Genomic DNA, 18,407 nt, shown 5'->3' with positions numbered 1-18,407 from the left:
CTGGAGGTGATAATGGTGGTGACTCTAGTGGTGACAATGGAGGCAATATTGTGGGTGGTAACAACGGTTGTGTGATAGGAGGTAACAATGGTGGTAATTCAGGAGGTGACTCTAAGGGTGGAAAAAGTGGTGGAGAGATAGGAGGTAATAATGGAGGTAATGTTGAGGGTGACAATAATGGTGGTGAGATAGGAGCTAAAGATGGTGATAAGTCAGGAGATGATAATGGTGATGACTCCGGTGGTGATAATGGAGGCAATATTGTGGGTGGTAACAATGGTGGTGTGATAGGAGGTAATAATGGTGATAAGAACGGAGATAATAATGGTGAGTCAGGAAGTGGTGGTGGTGGTGTGATAGGAGGAGGTGGTGGTGGTGTGGTAGGAGGTGGTGGTGGTGTCTTAGGATGTAGTGAAAATGGTGGGACGTGAATTGGTGTGATGGAAAGTGGAGGAATGCGACTTGGTGGCCATGTTATCGAGAGGGAATGAGCATTTGAGCTAACCATGGGAAAGAAAAGGAGAGAGAGGGAAAGAAGAAGGGCAATGGGTGCAACCACATCCTTTGAAGCCATTTTCCGTTCAATTTTTTCCTATGGCTTTAACATGTGAGCAAGTGTTGTTTGTTGAATAGCTGATCCGTGCAAGAGATTTTATAGGCCATGGGGTGTGTATTTTTTCTTTTGTGTTTACTTTTTATTTTTTATTTTGCGTAGAATGGGTTAATCTCTTAAATAAAAATTAAAGAGGGTTGAATCTTTGGACATAATTAGGTAGCTAGAATCTTTAAAGTCTTGAAGAAAATCATATTACCCTAAATGATGCACCTAAGTATTGCTTTATTTCTGGACATGAACGAAGGAAAGCATCAAACTCTGCCTTCATCATATTTGCGTTTGTTTCCTTTTCTTTGGTTTGCAGTATTGTTTGTTGGCTTTGATTGATTATATTTTAGTTAGCTGAAATTAAATTGAAGCGTGTAAGTGCCAAATATTTATAGTAAAGCAATCTTATATTAAGTTTCAGTTTATAATTACTTTTTATTTATGGGTTTATATACTAATTAAAAAGGATGATATATTATTTTTATAGCGTATAAATAGCATGATAATAAGTTATGAGTGTATTTTGGTTCACAAATTAGCTAATTAACATGATTTACATGACAGTCTTTCAATGAGTATAATTGTGAAATTAAGTTTGGACAAAAACGATTTTATTATTCAGAATCGCATTGAGGATCGAACTAGTTATAATTAGTCACTAAACTTTAAATTTAAAGTATGGAAGGGGTTTTAAAATTGAAATATAATCCCAATTATAATTTAAAAATTAAATGAGTAATTTTCAATTTTTAATCTAGATTAAAAAGTCACTTATTTTATATTATCTCTCTCTATATTATCATTTAAAAGAATGAAAATAATTTGAATAAAATAAAAACAGCCTTTCATATTTTTATAGAAGCTTTTATTATACTTTGTTTTCGAACCACCAAAGTTACGAAAAGGTATGCTGCTTAGATTCAAACTTTAACCTAGATATAAAAATTAAATATTTCTATTGGAAAATGAAGCATGATTATCCATTCTTCTTCACTTTCAAAGATACATCGAATTTTTAGATTGGTCTTCAAACATTAGAACGTTAACTTGTTTTCTTAATCATGTGTCTTTATATAACAAATTTAAACTATTATTCTTAAAAATAAGATGATTTTTTATCATCAAAGGAAATACGTCTTTTATTCATTTTTCATTAAATCAAACTGATATTTTCCCATACTTATATATTCAGTTATGCTTTTGTATCTGAACTTTTTTTATGTGACTTAATTCTTTCAACAAGATTATGCTCAACCAGACTTTTGCAATTCCTCATAAATAATTATAATGTAATATAATATTTGAAATTCCTTTAGCAAAAAATATTTCTTACAATTTAGAACTAATTTTTTAATTGTTTGTATTCCAAATTATATATTTTTATAATAAATAAAATAAATATCTATTAATTAATTTTACTTTTGGCTTTGTAAAGTTTGTATATACTCGTACAAAATATTAGTTACTTAATAGAAATTAAAATAAATATTAATGTTGATCCTCAGTAATTTTTTATATATCAATTTCATTCCTAATTTTCATTGGCATAACTTTTAAGTAGCACACTTATAATAAAAGTAAAAGAATAAAATATGATAAAATAATAACGTAACCTAATATAATAAGAACATTAAAATTAAATTACTTTTACGTAGATAAAATAATAAAGTAAATAATAAAAATAAATATAATATAAATTATGTTTAAATGATTTTTTTTATTAAAATTATGTATACTTTTCTAAACGTTAAACTTTGATTTATATTTTTTTGACAAATTAGAAAATTATAAAAATATAATTTTAAGTAAATTATACGAAATTATACTCTAGCTATATAAATGCTTTTAAATTACATAAATTTTATATAGGATTTTAAAGTTATAACTGCTACTTAAGTAATAGTTATTTAATTTAACTTTTTAACAAATAATATACTTTAAATTTATTTGTCAGAATAATTATAAATAAAATAAAAATAGATATAGGTTAAAAATAAAATAGAAATATTAATACATATTGTTAAATAAAATAATATACTTTTATATATATATATATATATATATATATATATATATATATATATTATATTTCCTTAAAAACCAAGTTTATTGATATCAGTCTTATAAAAGGTTAACATGTATAATTATTTATATTTATCAATTATTTTTTACTTTTAGGGTAGAAAATACAAATATATTTAAAATATTGGTTATGTCTGGATATGTTATGATTGATAAATGGATTAAATATATTTCTAGTTATTAAAGTTTGAAATTTGGGCTTATTTTAATTCTACATCAAAGTTTAATAACTAAAAATACATTTAAGATAAATTTATGCATGGCATGAATATATATTAATGAAAGTATTAGACTTGCATGCGACGGCAATTGTATTTAAGTTAAGTTTTGTTGACCTTCCATAATTTATGTTATTATGCCAAACCCTAAGAAGCTAAGGCATGTTTTTTCTTAATAATGTTTGACTACAAATTTCATTTAATGAAAGTTTGTTAATGTATTTGTTAAGAAAAATAATATTTAATGCTCTTAATATATAATTTTTTTGAGCATATATCTAATTAATTTTTTTATTGATAACTCACCTATTTAGTATTTAGAAAAGTAAGTTAATAAAATAATTATAACTAACTATTTTAAATATGTTATGATAAACTGTTTTATTTTTTGTTATTTAAAACTAAAATTAAATAAACTATTATCAAGCTCCTGTTAATTAAAGTATCAAATTTTTATGATGCCATGGAATATATTTAATGAAAGAGTATTTATCACTATAATAACAACAACAACAACAATAATAATAATAATAATAATAATAATAATAATAATAATAATAATAATAATAATAATAATAATAATAATGAAAATGTTCCCTGCATTATAAATTTTAATAAAAATGGTGAAAGAAAAAATCTAAGATGAATAAGGATGAAAACTAGAGTTGAGTTGTGTTGAGTAGTTGAAAATGTAAAGTTAGGCGCATTGGTTTTTATTCCTACTCTTCATAATTAATATGCTGTAATAAATTTATTTTCCATCAACTTCCTCATATTTCATCTTTGAATGCTGTTTCTAAGTACAGATTCAATCTTAGCGTTCATTAATCAATTCACATTAATTAATTATTATCATAATCATACAAAGCACAAGATAAAAGAGAAACAAGTTCATTTTGATTACCATAAGTTTAATATATTTTGTAATTAACATGTATATTAAAAGATTTGAGTAGAACTGTCAAAACGGGTAACCCGGCTCGATTCGGCTCGGCCCACCACGGGTTGGTCACTTAGTGAGTCAACCCAACCTGCCTCATTTATTAGTGAGTCAGAAAAATCTGAACCCGGCTCGAGGGTAAATGGGTTGGCTCACTAGCCCATTTAATTATAATTTTTTTAAAATAAAAAATTATAAACTTTCTATATTCAAATTTAAACAAATTTTACTCCCAAAAAATGATGTTAAACTGAAGACAATTCAAAATAATAATAAAAAGTACAATATAATCTAAATGTCATCCAAAAACAAACACAACAAACATACAAATAAGTTTCTTATATGCCATAATTTTCATAAGTAAAATAATAAATTCAAAAAATAAAATTAGATAGGTGGGTTGACGGGTCAACACGGCCCACCACGGGTTCAACCTACATGATCCAAGTTTAAATCAGTCGGGTTAAAATCTGACTCGCATAAAAAAAATTTAATTTTTTCAAACTCAACCCGACTCAAATCCGTGGTAGACCTTGGCTCGCAGGTTGTGACCCTTGACGACTTTAAATTTGAGAGTCAACATTGTTTCATTATATAAAAAAGTTATGTTCCTCCACCTTCTTATATATAATCTTTTTATAATATTTTTCTTTCTATTTTGTATAAATTGTATCACACTCATTAGTCTTCTTACACTCACATTTTTTATTTACGTTTATCTCTTTTATCCACATTCATCTTTTTCGTCTATACTCATATTTTTCATTTAAAAACATCTCTTTTACTTATATTTTTTTTCTTTATCTTCTTCATTCATATTTTTTTTCCCATTTCCTTCTTTCATCTCATCTTCATTTATATTCATCTTCTTAATTCATTATAATTTTTATTTACTTTTTCGTTTATATTATTTGAACAACAAACTATTATATGAATCTTTTTAAGTTACTACCATTATATCGCCAACCAAATCGATATAAATTAAATTAATATTAAAAATAATAAAAACATCTTAATAAACCAATTCAAGCAAGACATTTTTTTATGAAAAAATTAAGTTAAATATTGATATTAGAGTCAGTCTTCAAAATGAATTGATGTCCATAATTTTAGTGCCATATATACATGTGATGTAAAATTGATGCTTATAATTATTTAGAGTTTAATTTTTAAATATATTTTTTCATATATAATATCTCTGATAGATATGACATCCTCAACAATAAAATATCAATATATATTAATTGACTTATCTTTAACCTTTCCAACTTGTTCATTAATTAAGTCTTTTTCTTTTCGTACAATGTATTAAATATTAAAAAAAAAAAACACACCTCATTACAGGGGTGTTTTCTATGAGTTTCTCCTTAAAGTATTGTAGGAAAAATAAATTAAAAATAATAAAATTTCCTTCATAAATTAAAGATGATTTACCTGGAAGTTAACAATAAGAATTTGAACAAATTACTTTAAAAATTGCTTTTATTATTTTAGAATAAGTAATCGAACAGTTGAGTTAGATTATGGCCATATATTATGAGGAAAATCTACTTAACAGAAAATTTTTATTTAATCTTTTTTATATGTAACGACTCATTGGATTGATGACAATTATAATATTACGAGTAAAATTAGTCAACGAGTTAATAATAGGAAAAGCCTGGCGGAAAAAATAATGATATTATACCGAGTAAATAATATATTTAATTGTATCATAGGGAATTTATCATGCAAGTGTTACAAGAAACTTGCAAAAAAACCTTATACTATTAGATCCATCATATCATATTACTTTTAAAGAACCCACGCTCGATTTTTACAAATTTTATTCCAGTACTATGAGAACTAACATTTTTATATTTCTATTCGTACTTAAATTTTTTTACAGTTTAAGAAAATTGTAAATGTCTAAATGACAAATTACAAATGTTTGGTTAAGCCTAATTTTGATTAAAAATTAAAATTATAATTCTAAATATCAGTTAATATATATGGTTTAATAGAATATATAATTAAAAATTGTGAACATATAAGAAGGTTGAAAATGTGTCTCGTATAATGACGAAAACTTGTGTGAGGTTAATACACATTTAAATCATTAAAGGCCACTTTAATAATTTCACGTGTATTTTGAAAGTAAGATGATGTTTACAGTGACAGTTGAATTCCTTAATCTTAAATAAAGATAAATAGGTTCTAGCTGCTGTAACCATTAAAGTTTGAATCTAAGTAGCATTTACCTTGTGTATTTGGTATTTGGTTGTCTATTATATTATTTTACTGGTATAATAAATAAATAATCTAATAATATATATTTTCAGATTTAAAATATTTATGTATAAAATATATGTTAGTAAATATTATATAATATTTAAAATTAATAATATATTCTTTATAATTGTTCAACTTAAAACTTTAGTGTAATATAATACTGTGAAAATAAATTACTCTCTAGATTTATTAAAAAAGTTTTTGGTTTACGATTGTAGTCGCTCGTTATTATCAAACTCAATGCTAACTCATATTTCCCAAACCATTTGGTTTAAGAATTCATTGTGGAGAAAGTAAACATGAAGAAAAAAGGGTTGGCACCTATTTGATACTATGAGTGCAGGAAATATAAAGAGAAAAAAAAAACTAATAATTTAAATACTATTTTAGTTGTAGAGAATTGTCTAGTTTTGACTTTAATATTTATAAAAGAAAATTATTATTTATCTTTATAAACATTTTCTTTTTGATTTTCATTATTCTAAAAAGTTAATGTCAAAAAGTTAAATTACTTCTTACAGTATATAGATTGATAACATTATATTAAGAGTTTTTTTTCTTTTAAGATGTGACACACGCTATATTATATCACAAATATAGTATTAAAGATATTCGTTTGATCACAACTGTCATTAAAAACGCAACTTCATCAAATTAATATTTTATAAGAATTAAAAATGTATTTAAATTATTATATAAATACATTTTATTATCCATTTAGTTTATACAGTAGCATAAACTTTATTTTTAATTATTTTTATTGGCAATGTTAGTTATTAATATTTATTAGTAAGAAAGTTCAACTCATAATTTGTCACATATTTTCTTTCAAACTCATTAAAACTCATTAAATCAATTTTATATTTTTTAAGCTATTAGTGAAAGAAGTTGAATTTCCAACCTCTTCTCTTCTTCCTTCTAATTTTATCATTATGTACTTAAAAATTTATTTATTTTAGATCTCTCCTAGCAAAATTTTAATATATTTACTTATTGTATATTTCAATGTATCTCTACTATTTAAATTCATAGTATTAAAAATAAATAAAACAAATGGAACTTTGGCTTACAATTAAAAGTATAATTTTAATATAAATTCCGCTTATGAATTATTTAAATTTAAAGTGATTTTGCTAATAAATTGAAAAAAAAAAGTAGTTTATCAAAAAAATTCCTTGCCCTATATAAACTCGCAAAGCTGAATAATCCAATAAGAGCATGACTTGTTCGTGAATAATTAAGCTTGGAAGAGAGTGTAAGGAAGATGGGTTTCAAGAGTGTTCCACACTTTCTCTTTCTCTTTCTCTTTTTTCTCAACCTTCTCTTCTTTTCCATGGTGAGCTCCAGAACCCCTCTTCGGATTGCCCCGCCTTCAATGTGTGCCCCGCGCAGACCGCCACCCCCACCACGGCATCCACCACCGTCGTTACCACCAACGCCACCACCACCGTCATCACCACCACCACCGCCTGCTACCAATCGCATTATTTGACTAGAACAGAATACGTGACATCCATCATCATTTTCTGTTGTGTCACTGTGTTTGCTTGTTAACAACGTCCATGATAATGAAAAATATGTAAAATAGAATTTTGTTGTACTTGCTGTTCTCTTCCTCCTCTGTTTCTTTGTTTATTTGTTTCAAAGTTCTTCAATAAAAGTCATTTATTTCAATAGGTTTATGTTCCAGGTAATTCAATTCCTTTTCTGTCTTCCGTTTTGATCCCAAGCAAACCAGCAACTAATTGTAACCATATCACAGTCTGTGTTGATAATCTGCAAACGAAACATCTTAAGATATTGCCCACCTCTGACATTGCTTCCTAAACCAAAATCACAAACATACACGATCTTGTAGTTTTAGTTGAAAGTTACACATTAAAAAAATAAATTAGAAAGTTATAAATGACATGAGAAAATAATAATCCATAAACATTATATTTTAAAATCTTATGTAAAGGTGGTTAAACCTAAATAAACTTCAATGACCACCATGTTAAATAAAGGTATCAATATAGATGAAATAAAATTTATAATATTGGAAAAAAGAAAAGGATTTTTAATATTTAATATAATAATATGTATTTAATGAATTTAAAATTTTCTGTATAATTCTCATAATAGTAATAAAAAAACATTTTATTATAATTATATTCTAATATAAAAAAAATGGAAATATGACGAAATCGGTAACGTTACGTACTTAATTCGTTTGAGTTTTGGTATGAAAATGTATTAAGTGATAATTTTTAAATTCAGATAAATTTTGAAATTCACAATAATGAAAACAAAGAAAATTTTATAAAGTTATAATAAAAAAAGATACGTGACTCTATGGAATTGTTCTAACAAATGAAATTGCCTACAGTATCAACACTGATTTGTGAACAACAAAGAAGAAAACCTAAGAAAAAAAATTGTACACGGGTTTGTGAATTTCCCGTTTTTATCCTATGACCTCAATTATTTTATTAACCAAAACATTAATTACTTTATGACATTAGTTTTACTAAAATCTGTTGCTTAAAACCTCCTAAAATAATTATAAAATATAATTTTTTGAAACATTTTTTAAATTTGGTTCGAACTTTTGATTTTGGGTCTTTGTGAAATTGAAGCATAAGGATTTCATGACATTAATTCTCATCACAATCGAGTAGGTATATTTTAAAATCTGAATAGTTTAAAATATTACTTTGTATAAAAGAAATCAGAATTCTAGAACACCTGAACAGAACTGAAGTCATAAACCTGTTTAAAATATAAAAAATCTAAATTATCTCTTTATAGAAAACCCTCTTATGTACTAGTGTAATATATTATAGATAATTATTTTTTTTTTAATTTTTTTATTTTAATTTTAATTTAAAACTAATAATCAAGTTGAAAATTCTAACCTTATTTACGGAACAAAATTCATTTTTACACGTCAACGTATGTATAAAAAAGTTATCCATCCAAATAAACATCATAAATATTCCATATTATAAGCCATTTAGAGAGACTTACTCTAGATAAAGGGAAGTTGATATCTGTATCAAATTATAAATTTAGTTTTTTGTGAATGATTTGACTCTTTATTAAATTAAAGTTTTTCGCATGAGATAAGTTGAGGAATTGAGTAAAGACATTGCAAATATGTAAATGTTTGTCTCTTAAAAGCTCACAGTAATTGATTAATGTTTAAATTAGGTTATAACTATTACTGGAAATGTAGTGTGTGATAAAGTGAAGTATATATATATATATATATATATATATATATATATATATATATATATATATATATATATATATATATATANTATATATATATATATATATAATAATAATAATAATAATAATAATAATAATAATATAATACTACTTTTTAATAAAGGAAACCTAAAAATATCACTACTTGTGTACATAAATCTTATCTAACAATTTATCTTGCATTTTAACCTGTTTCGATGCAGTATAGTGTTTGGCAATATTGATTGAATTTTTCAACATACAATGTTCAATAAAATAAATTGGATTTATAATTTAGATATATTTTAATTAAATTAACTACATTTGGATTTTTTAATCCTTTTAAATTGAATTAAATCCATATTGAATTTATTTATCAAGAAGGGAAATTGATTTAATAGGTTTAACTATTAGGTTTATTAAATATTAACATGAATTCGATCAATTTGATTCCATTTAGACTCAACACGATTTAGTTTAAATTTTATTTAAACAGACTTGGTTTAACTTTTGTCACGGTAAGAATAATTATGTTAAACTAGTTGGTTTATAATATACTTGAAATGTTATGTAAAATTTTAAGAAAATTGATTATGTTTCTTGATTGATTTAATATGTATATTTTTATCAAACGATAAGATATATAATTAGCATACTGCAACAAAATAATTAAATAACAACTAATTTTAGAGATCAAAATAATTAATCATATTAATTTTTTAATATTTGAAAATACACATTATGATTAATATATTTATGAGATTTTTTATATTTTTATTATGTTAATTATAGATAATAATTTGTTTAATAGTTTTTTCTAAAAAAAGTAAACTATAATTAAAATTGATCAATTTAGAACCGCTTTAAATTGGATTAAATGATATAAAATTTAAATTTTACACAAAGTGATTGAATGATGAGCTTAAAATATTAAAAAACAATAAAATGAATTTTCTATTTATTACTTGTCTATGTGTCATCCCTCCTACTCCAAATATGATAAACGATAAACAACCAATCATCATGCTCATCTAGACATAAATAATTTGGTAGTTCGTATTAATTGGTATAGTTGTTTAAAAAATGTCAAGGAAACATGTCTCTTTAGGTCAAGATTATTATGGTAATAGAGTTTGTGCTTATAAATTAAGAAGGACTAACCAAGTCTTTAATCCTTTAGCCAATATATTTGTTTCTATATCAATAACATTATAAAATTGTGAGATTATTAATTGAATGAAAAGTGTACGCACATATATCTAGCAACCATTTGAACATGTGAAGGATACGAGTTCCTATATTTTCTTAAGTCATTATTTAAATATACTCAATATATATACCTTGGCTAGGAATTAGGAATTATGAGGTGGCTAATGGTAGGGATGGAAGGAGAGTACGAGAGGTTATAGGTTAAACTTTTTTATTAACAAAATACTAAAAATTAAAAATAAATGTATACATTAATTATTTTTTTTTCATGCTTTTTTGTTTATACATAAAGCTATGATTGAAAAATAATGGGAATATGATTTTACAATATCAATGCTTCGGTTTAGACTTTATCCCATTAATTTGAAATAATGATATAAAAAGTATTTGTTAAACAAAAAATAGATTTTAAGTTTAATTCAATTCTATTGTAGAGTGAATATATATAATTAACATTATCTTTAAGGGATGTAGGATTTCTAACACACATCCCTCACACTGGGGTATATACATTTTGTGCGTAAGACAGGTAGTCTGATAGCGATTGGAACAATAGACCCAACAAAAATCTTTTTAGGATAAGCTCAAATTCATAGCTATGATACCATATTAAGAAGTGAACTTTAAATGTAACTCAATCCTATAAAACAAATTTGTAAGGTGAGGTTTCCACCTACTTATATATACTATGAAATCGCCTTATCTCTAGTCAATGTGAGAGTTTGTGTTGGAAGTCTCATATCGCTTAGAGATAATGTCAACTAGAGTATATATGTAGATGCAAAACCTTACCTTACAAGTTAGTATTTTAAGGATGATTAGGCTTAAAGTTCACTTCTTAATAAGGTATTAGAGTCATTATTAGATTCTATTCTAGTGAGATTTGTTATTTGTTAGGTGTATTGTTCCACTAGTTATTAGGTCACTATCGGACCATCCATTAATGTTGATAATGTCCATTTTTACCTATTTGTATATTTATTGTCATGAATAAATCAAAATTTTTCTAGCTTTTATCCTGTTTTATTATTAAGTTTAGTGTGTTTTATATTATTTCTGTATTTTAGTTTTTTTATGTTTGTTTTACCTTTAATATCTTTGTTTAAATGTATGAAATAAATGAATAGAAAAATATTCTAGGGGAGAAAAACAAACAAGAACACAAGAGAACATGTTTTGGACAAGAAAATATCAATTTGAATTAAATACCCACGTTGGGCGCCATTAGGATCACACCCAATGCTTTAATTATAGAGTGTTGTCACATTTCCTAGGGATGAGCGCCACATTTGTAGGGCTAAGTGCTACCATCTCCTGCACAAATAGCGTTAAGCGATGAAAAATTGACATTGAGTGTTAGTTAATGTGAAAGAACTTGCATGGAGTGGTGTAAAATAGCGTTGAGCGGTGGAAAATAACGTTGAGCGGTGGTTTGACAAAGAGCCCATTTTGCGTTTTAACTAATGATGCTCAACGATGCTGAAATGACGTTGAGTGGTGGCATTATTGACATGTCAAAATTGGTTATTTAAACATGTTTCTCACTAGGTTTGAGGCATTCTCCCCTCCAACACTTCATTCTTCATATAAAGTGATTGGAAGAGGCCCTTAGAGGTTGTTTGGATGCTGGGAAGCTCTTCCTTCTCTTCCTTGAACTTTAATATTCATCCATGGTGATTTTGCCCTTTTTGGGTTAAGGAGGAAGATGGGGTCACAAATTGGAGATGAAAATGTGAAGAGTAAGCATCATTGGAGCATGGAGTAGAGCAAAGGAAACTTGGGGAAGGGCGTGCATCTCTCTTTGGTTTCAATTTCTTCCTTATTTCTTCAATTTGTAAAGCTTAGGTTCTCCACCTTGGATAGCTATCCCTAATTGTTGAAATTATATGTAATAAATTGAGTCTTGTATATTTTTTTATGTTAATACATATGTTTTTCCATTTCAAAGTTAGAATTTGAATTTTGTGCTTAATGTTTGTTCTGGCTTGGTCATCCATGGCTTGATTGTTGGTTCTTGAAGTGTTCAAATACGTCTTTTGAACCTAGAAATCAAAATACCTAACGAAGTTTGTATCTAGAGATAGAACATGATTCATTAGTAATCTTAAGACTCTTGAACATAATGCATGATTGCTTGTTGAGGATTCAAGGAATTGGAACTTGATGAGTTGTAATAGGCTCAAAGTCACTAGGGATAGGATTTGAGTATATTGATGAGTTGATTTTGACTTAAATATGGAATGAGATGTTTGCACATGCATAAGAATGAAGTGAACAAAATATAGTCTTGACAATTGTAAATAGTCTATGCTAAATTACTTGTGTTACACTAACTATTTGATAAAAATACAAAACAAGATTTCTTTGTGTTTTTGTGAGATTTGATATCTAATTAAGTTGTGAATTGCGAGAGTTTTTATGTGTTATACAAGTCCCTATGGAAAGAACAATATTTACTATTTGATACGTGCGATTGGTGCACTTACTGTTTTCCACTAACAAATGTCTAGTCTCAAGCACAAGATATATATCGACATGAGGAGAGTGTGCTAGAAGTTCCACATCAACTAAAGATAAGATGATTTCATTATATATATATATATATATATATATATATATATATATATATATATATATATATATATATAAGTGGGCGAAAACCTCACCTTAAAAACTAGTTTTGTAGAGTTGAGTTAGGTTTATAACTTACTTGTTAACAATACTTAAGAAACAGAAATGAAATATATAAAGAATTGAACGACAACAATCACTTCTTGAACAAAGGATTTTATTAAACAACTTTGACTAATAAGATGACAAACAAGATTTCAAGAAGAAACATAAAAATTCCATACATCACAAGAAGAAACATTTGTAATTTTATAGCATATTTATTAGTTACTACGTATGGATGTTGATTGATATGTAATAATATAGTATCCACTAGCCTATATGCATGTGCATATATATAAGAAACAAGCTTTTACGATAACATCCTTCACTTTTTTAAATACACACAAATGTAGGATATGAAGTAAAACAACAATATATGATATTGAATGGTCATGCACATTTTGTCCTTAATTGCAACTAAAGTTGTTTGCATTAAGTCCACAATAACCGATTACGCTTCTCATACGAGTCGTTAAAACAGAATGGTCCATTTGAGGATATGCAGTCTTTCCATTGGCGCACATGCACCTAGCAATGTCACTAAGAGGATGAGCAGTGACAACGGTGCAACAAATTCTGCCTAGACCGAGTAATTGAGATAATGGAGAATGCAATAAGGTGGTGCAAATATGTAAAGATGTACAGCGTATAGGTGGTGGTGGAGGGGGAGGGCGTGGAGTTACAGGTCGAGGTGGTAGTGGAGGGGGAGGGCGTGGCGTTACATGTCGAGGTGGTGGTGGAGGGGGAGGGCGTGGAGTTACAAGTCGAGGTGGTGGTGGAGGGGGAGGGTGTAAAGTTACAGGTCGAGGTGGTGGTGGAGGGGGAGGGCGTGGCGTTATAAGTGGAGGTGGTGGTGGAGAGGGAGGGTGTGGCGTTATAGGTTGAGGTGGTGGTGGAGGTAAGATACGGGGAGGAGGTGGCGTCCCAGGTCGTGGAGGAGGTGGTGGTGGAGGTGAGATACGCGGGAAAGGAGGAGGTGGCATAACAGGTCGTGGAAGAGGAGGTGGTGGAAGCAAGACAGGTGGAGAGGGAGGAGGTGGTGGAAGCAAGACAGGTGGAGAGGGAGGAGGTGGTGTAACAGGTTGAGAAGGTGGTGGTGGCGGAGGTGAGATTGATGGAGAGGGAGGAGGAGGCGTAACAGGTCGAGGAGGTGGAGGTGGTGGAGGTGAGATGGATGGAGGGGGAGGAGGAGGCGTGATAGAGTGAGGAGGTGGCGGCGACGGAAATGAGATAAGTGGAGGAGGGGGAGGTGGTGTAAAAGGTTGAGGAGGTGAAAGAGGAGGAGGTGGTGGTGAAGGAAAAGGTGAAATGGGTGGTGGAATGGGAGGTAAAGATGGTGATGAGTTAGGTGGTAACAATTGTGGTGACTCTAAAGGTGGTAATAATGGTGGTGAGATTGGAGGTGGTGACGGTGAGACTAAAGGTGGGACCATTGGTGGTGATAAGGAAGGTAATATTGAAGGCGGTAGTAATGGCGGTGATATAGGAGGTAACGATTGTGGCGACTCTGAAGGAGATAATGGTGATGACTCTAACGGTGGAAATATTGGTGTTGAGATCGGAGGTGACATTGGAGGTAACATTGAGGGTGACAACAACGGCGGTGAGATAGGAGGTAACAATGGTGGTGAGTTAGGTGGTGATAATTGTGGTGTGACTAGAGGTGGCAACAACGGTGGTGATAATGGTGGTGACTCTAAAGGTGAAAATAATGGTGTTGTGACTGGAGGTGGTAATGGAGGTAAGGTTGAGGGCGATAATAATGGTGGTGAGATAGGAGATAGTGATGGTGGTGAGTCAGGAGGTGATAATGATGGTGACTCTAGAGGTGGCAACAATGGTGGGGACATAAGAGGTGACAATGGTGGTGATATTAGCGGTGACACAAAAGGTGAAAATGTTGGTGCTGAAATCGGAGGTGTCAATGGAGGTAACATTGAGGGTGCAAATAATGGTGGTGGGATAGGAGGTAACGATGTTGGTAAGTCAGGAGCTGATAATGGTGGTGAATCTAGAGGTGACAATAATGGTGGTGAATCTAGGGGTGGCGATAATGGTGGTGACTCTAAAGGTGGAAACATTGGTGTCGAGACTAAAGGTGACAATGGAGGTAACATTGAGGGCGAAAATAATGGTGGTGAGATAGGCGATAACGATGGTGGTGAGTCAGGAGGTGATAATGATGGTGACTCTAAAGGTGGTAACAATGTTGGTGAAATAGGAGGTGATAGTGGGGATGACTCTAAAGGTGGAAACATTGGTGTTGAGATCGGAGATGGCAATGAAGGTAAGGTTGTGGGCGACAATAATGGTGGTATGGTAGGAGGTAACGACGGTGGTGAGTTGGGAGGTGATAATGGCGGTGACTTTAGAGGTGACAATAGTGGTGGTGATATTGGTGGTAACACAAAAGGTGGAAACATTGGTGTTGAAACTGGAGGTGACAATGGAGGTAACGTTGAAGGTGGAAATAATGTTGGTGAGATAGGAGGTAACGATGGTGGTGAGTCAAGTGGTGATAATTGTGGTGTGACTAGAGGTGGCAATAATGGTGGTGATAATGGTGATGACTCTAAAGGTGGAAAAAATGGTGTTGTGACTGAAGGTGATAATGGAGGTAAGGTTGAGGGCGATAGTAATGGTGGTGAGATTGGAGATAACGATGGTGGTGAGTCAGGAGGTGATAATAATGGTGACTCTAAAGGTGGCAATAATGGTGGTGACAATGGTGGTGATTTTGGTGGTGACTCTAAAGGTGGAAACGTTGGTGTTGAGATCAGAGGTGACAATGAAGGTAAGGTTGATGGTGAAAATAATATTGGTGAGATAGGAGGTAAGGATGGTGATGAATCAAGAGGTGATAATGATGGTGACTCTAGTGGTGGCAACAATGGTGGTGACTTAGGAGGTGACAATGGTGGTGATATTGGCGGTGACACAAAAGGTGGAAACACTGGTGTTGAGATTGGAGGTGACACTGGAGGTAACATTGAAGGCGACAATAATGGTGGTGAGGTAGGAGGTAATGATGGTGGTGAATTAGGAGGTTTTAATGATGGTGACTCTAAAGGTGGCAACAATGGTGATAACATAGGAGGTGATAACGGTGGTAAGTCAGGAGGTGGTATTAGTGGTGACTCTAAAGGTGGGAACTTTGGTGGTGAGACTGAGGGTGACAATGGAGGTAACGTTAAGGGCGATAATAGTGGTGGCGAGATCGGTGATAATGATGGTGGTAACTCAAGAGGTGATAATGGTGGTGATTCTAGAGGTGACAATAATGGTGGTGTGATAGGAGATGATAATGGTGGTGAGTCGGGAGATGATAATGGCGGTGACTCTAGAGGTGACAACATTGGTAGTGAGACCAAAGGTGACAATGGAGGTAAAATTGAAGGTGACAATAATGGTGGTGAGATAGGAGATAAAAATGGTGATAAATCAGGAGATGATAATGGTGGTGACTCTGTAGGTGACAGTGACGGTGGTGAAATGAAAGGTGATAATGTTGGTGACTCTATAGGTGCAAACAATGGTGGTGACATAGAAGGTGATAATGGTGGTGACTCTAGCGGTGACAACAATGGTGGTAACACAGGAGGTGATAATGATGGTGACTTTAGCGGTGGCAACAATGGTGGTGACACGGTAGGTGATAATGGTTGTGAGTCAGGAGGCGATATCGACGGTGACTTTAGTGGCGAAAACACTGGTGTTGAGACTAGAGGTGACAATGGAGGTAATGTTGAAGGTGGCAACAATGGTGGTGACTCTAGTGGTGGCAATAACGATGGCGAAATAGAAGGAGATAACGGTGCTGAGTCAGGAGGTACTGATGGTGACTTTAAAGGAGAGAATATCAGTGTTGAGGGGGAAGGTGACAATGTAGGTAATGTTGAGGGCGGTTGTAGTATTGGTGAGATAGGAGGTAACGATGGTTGTAAGTCAGGAGGTGATAATAGTGGTGACTCTAGAGGTGGCAAAAGCGGCGGTGAGATTGAAGGTGATAATGATGGTGAGATAGGAGGTGATATTAGCGGTGACTCTAGAGGTGATAACATTGGTGGTGAGTCTGAAGGTGATAGTGGAGGTAATGTAGACGGTGATAATAGTGGGGGTGAGATAGGAGGCAACAATGGTTGTAGGTTAGGTGATGATAATGGTGGAGACTCTAAAGGTGAAAATATTGGTGGTAAGGTAAAAGGTGGTAATGCTGGTGAGTCAGGTGGTGATAGTGGTAGTGAATCAGAAGGTGATAATGGCGGTAATTCTAAAGGTGACAACATTGGTGATGAGGCCAAAGGTGACAATGGAGGTAACATAAAGGGTGGTAGTAGTGGTGGTGAGGTAGGAGGTAATGATGGTGATAATTCTGGAGGTAGTAACAGTGGTGAGATAGGAGGTGATAAGGGTGGTGAGCCGGGAGGCGATAATGGCGATGACTCTAAAGGTGGCAATGTTGGTTGTGAGATCGGTGGTGATAATGGAGGTAAGGTTGAGGGTGGAAATAGTGAAGGCGAGATAGGAGGTAAGGATGGTAATGATTCAGTAGGTGATAATGATGGTGACTTTAGAGGTGATATTAAAGGTGGTGAGATAAGAGGTGAAAATGGTTGTGATTTGGAAGGTGATGATGAGGGTGACTTTAGGGGTGACAACATTGGTGATAAGACTGAAGGTGACAACGGAGGTAATGTTGAAGGTGGCAATAGTGTTGATGAGATAGGAGGTAATGATGTTGGTGAGTTGGGAGGTAATAGTGGTGATGACTCTAAAGGTGGCAATAATGGTGGTGGGATAGGAGGTGACAATGTTGGTGAGTTAGAAGGTGATGATTGTGGAGAATCTAGAGGTGACAACATTGATGGTGAGATCAAAGGTGACAATGGAGGTAATGTTGAGGGTGGCAATGATGGTGGTGAGAGAGGAGGTAATGATGGGGATGAGTTAAAAGGTGATAACAATGGTGATCCTAAAGGTGTCAACAATGATGGTGAGATCGAAGGTGATAATGAAGGTAATGTTGAGGGCGACAATTCTGGTGTTGATATAGGAGGTAATAGTGGTGGTGGTGGTGGTGGTGGTGGTGATGGTGATGGTGGTGGTGGTGGTGATGATGATGGGGGTGGTGGTGGTGGTGGTGGTGGTGGAGGTGGTGATGGTGGTGGTGGTGGTG

General features: G+C 31.4%; 3 protein-coding genes across 3 annotated transcripts in view; 1 reads left to right on the top strand and 2 right to left on the bottom strand.

Annotated features, from left to right (window-relative positions):
• Positions 1–792, bottom strand: part of LOC111242690 (proline-rich extensin-like protein EPR1) — a 2,497-nt gene extending 1,705 nt beyond the window's left edge. The window contains exon 1 of the mRNA XM_022787227.1: positions 63–792. Within this exon, the coding sequence (XP_022642948.1) occupies positions 63–574 (512 nt within the window). The 5' untranslated portion in view covers positions 575–792. The remainder of the gene's footprint in view (positions 1–62) is intronic.
• Positions 793–13,638: 12,846 nt separating this feature from the next.
• On the bottom strand, positions 13,639–14,214 carry LOC106774879 (formin-like protein 3). Its single transcript, XM_014661905.1, has one exon. It carries the CDS (start codon positions 14,212–14,214, stop codon positions 13,639–13,641), a length of 576 nt encoding a protein of 191 aa, XP_014517391.1.
• A 280-nt stretch (positions 14,215–14,494) lies between these two features.
• LOC106774878 (uncharacterized PE-PGRS family protein PE_PGRS54-like) overlaps positions 14,495–18,407 on the top strand; it is a 4,492-nt gene continuing 579 nt past the window's right edge. Inside the window, exon 1 of the mRNA XM_022787256.1 lies at positions 14,495–18,350. Within this exon, the coding sequence (XP_022642977.1) occupies positions 14,540–18,350 (3,811 nt within the window). The 5' untranslated portion in view covers positions 14,495–14,539. The remainder of the gene's footprint in view (positions 18,351–18,407) is intronic.

The sequence above is a fragment of the Vigna radiata genome, chromosome 10 (assembly GCF_000741045.1).
Source record: "Vigna radiata var. radiata cultivar VC1973A chromosome 10, Vradiata_ver6, whole genome shotgun sequence".
Lineage (NCBI taxonomy): Eukaryota > Viridiplantae > Streptophyta > Magnoliopsida > Fabales > Fabaceae > Vigna > Vigna radiata.
This window is presented reverse-complemented; position numbering and strand designations above follow the sequence as displayed.

What these genes read in the sequence shown, in the direction of transcription:
- LOC106774879 (XM_014661905.1), bottom strand. Translation starts at nt 14,214, where the DNA reads ATGCCACCTCCTCCTTTCCCGCGTATCTCACCTCCACCACCACCTCCT.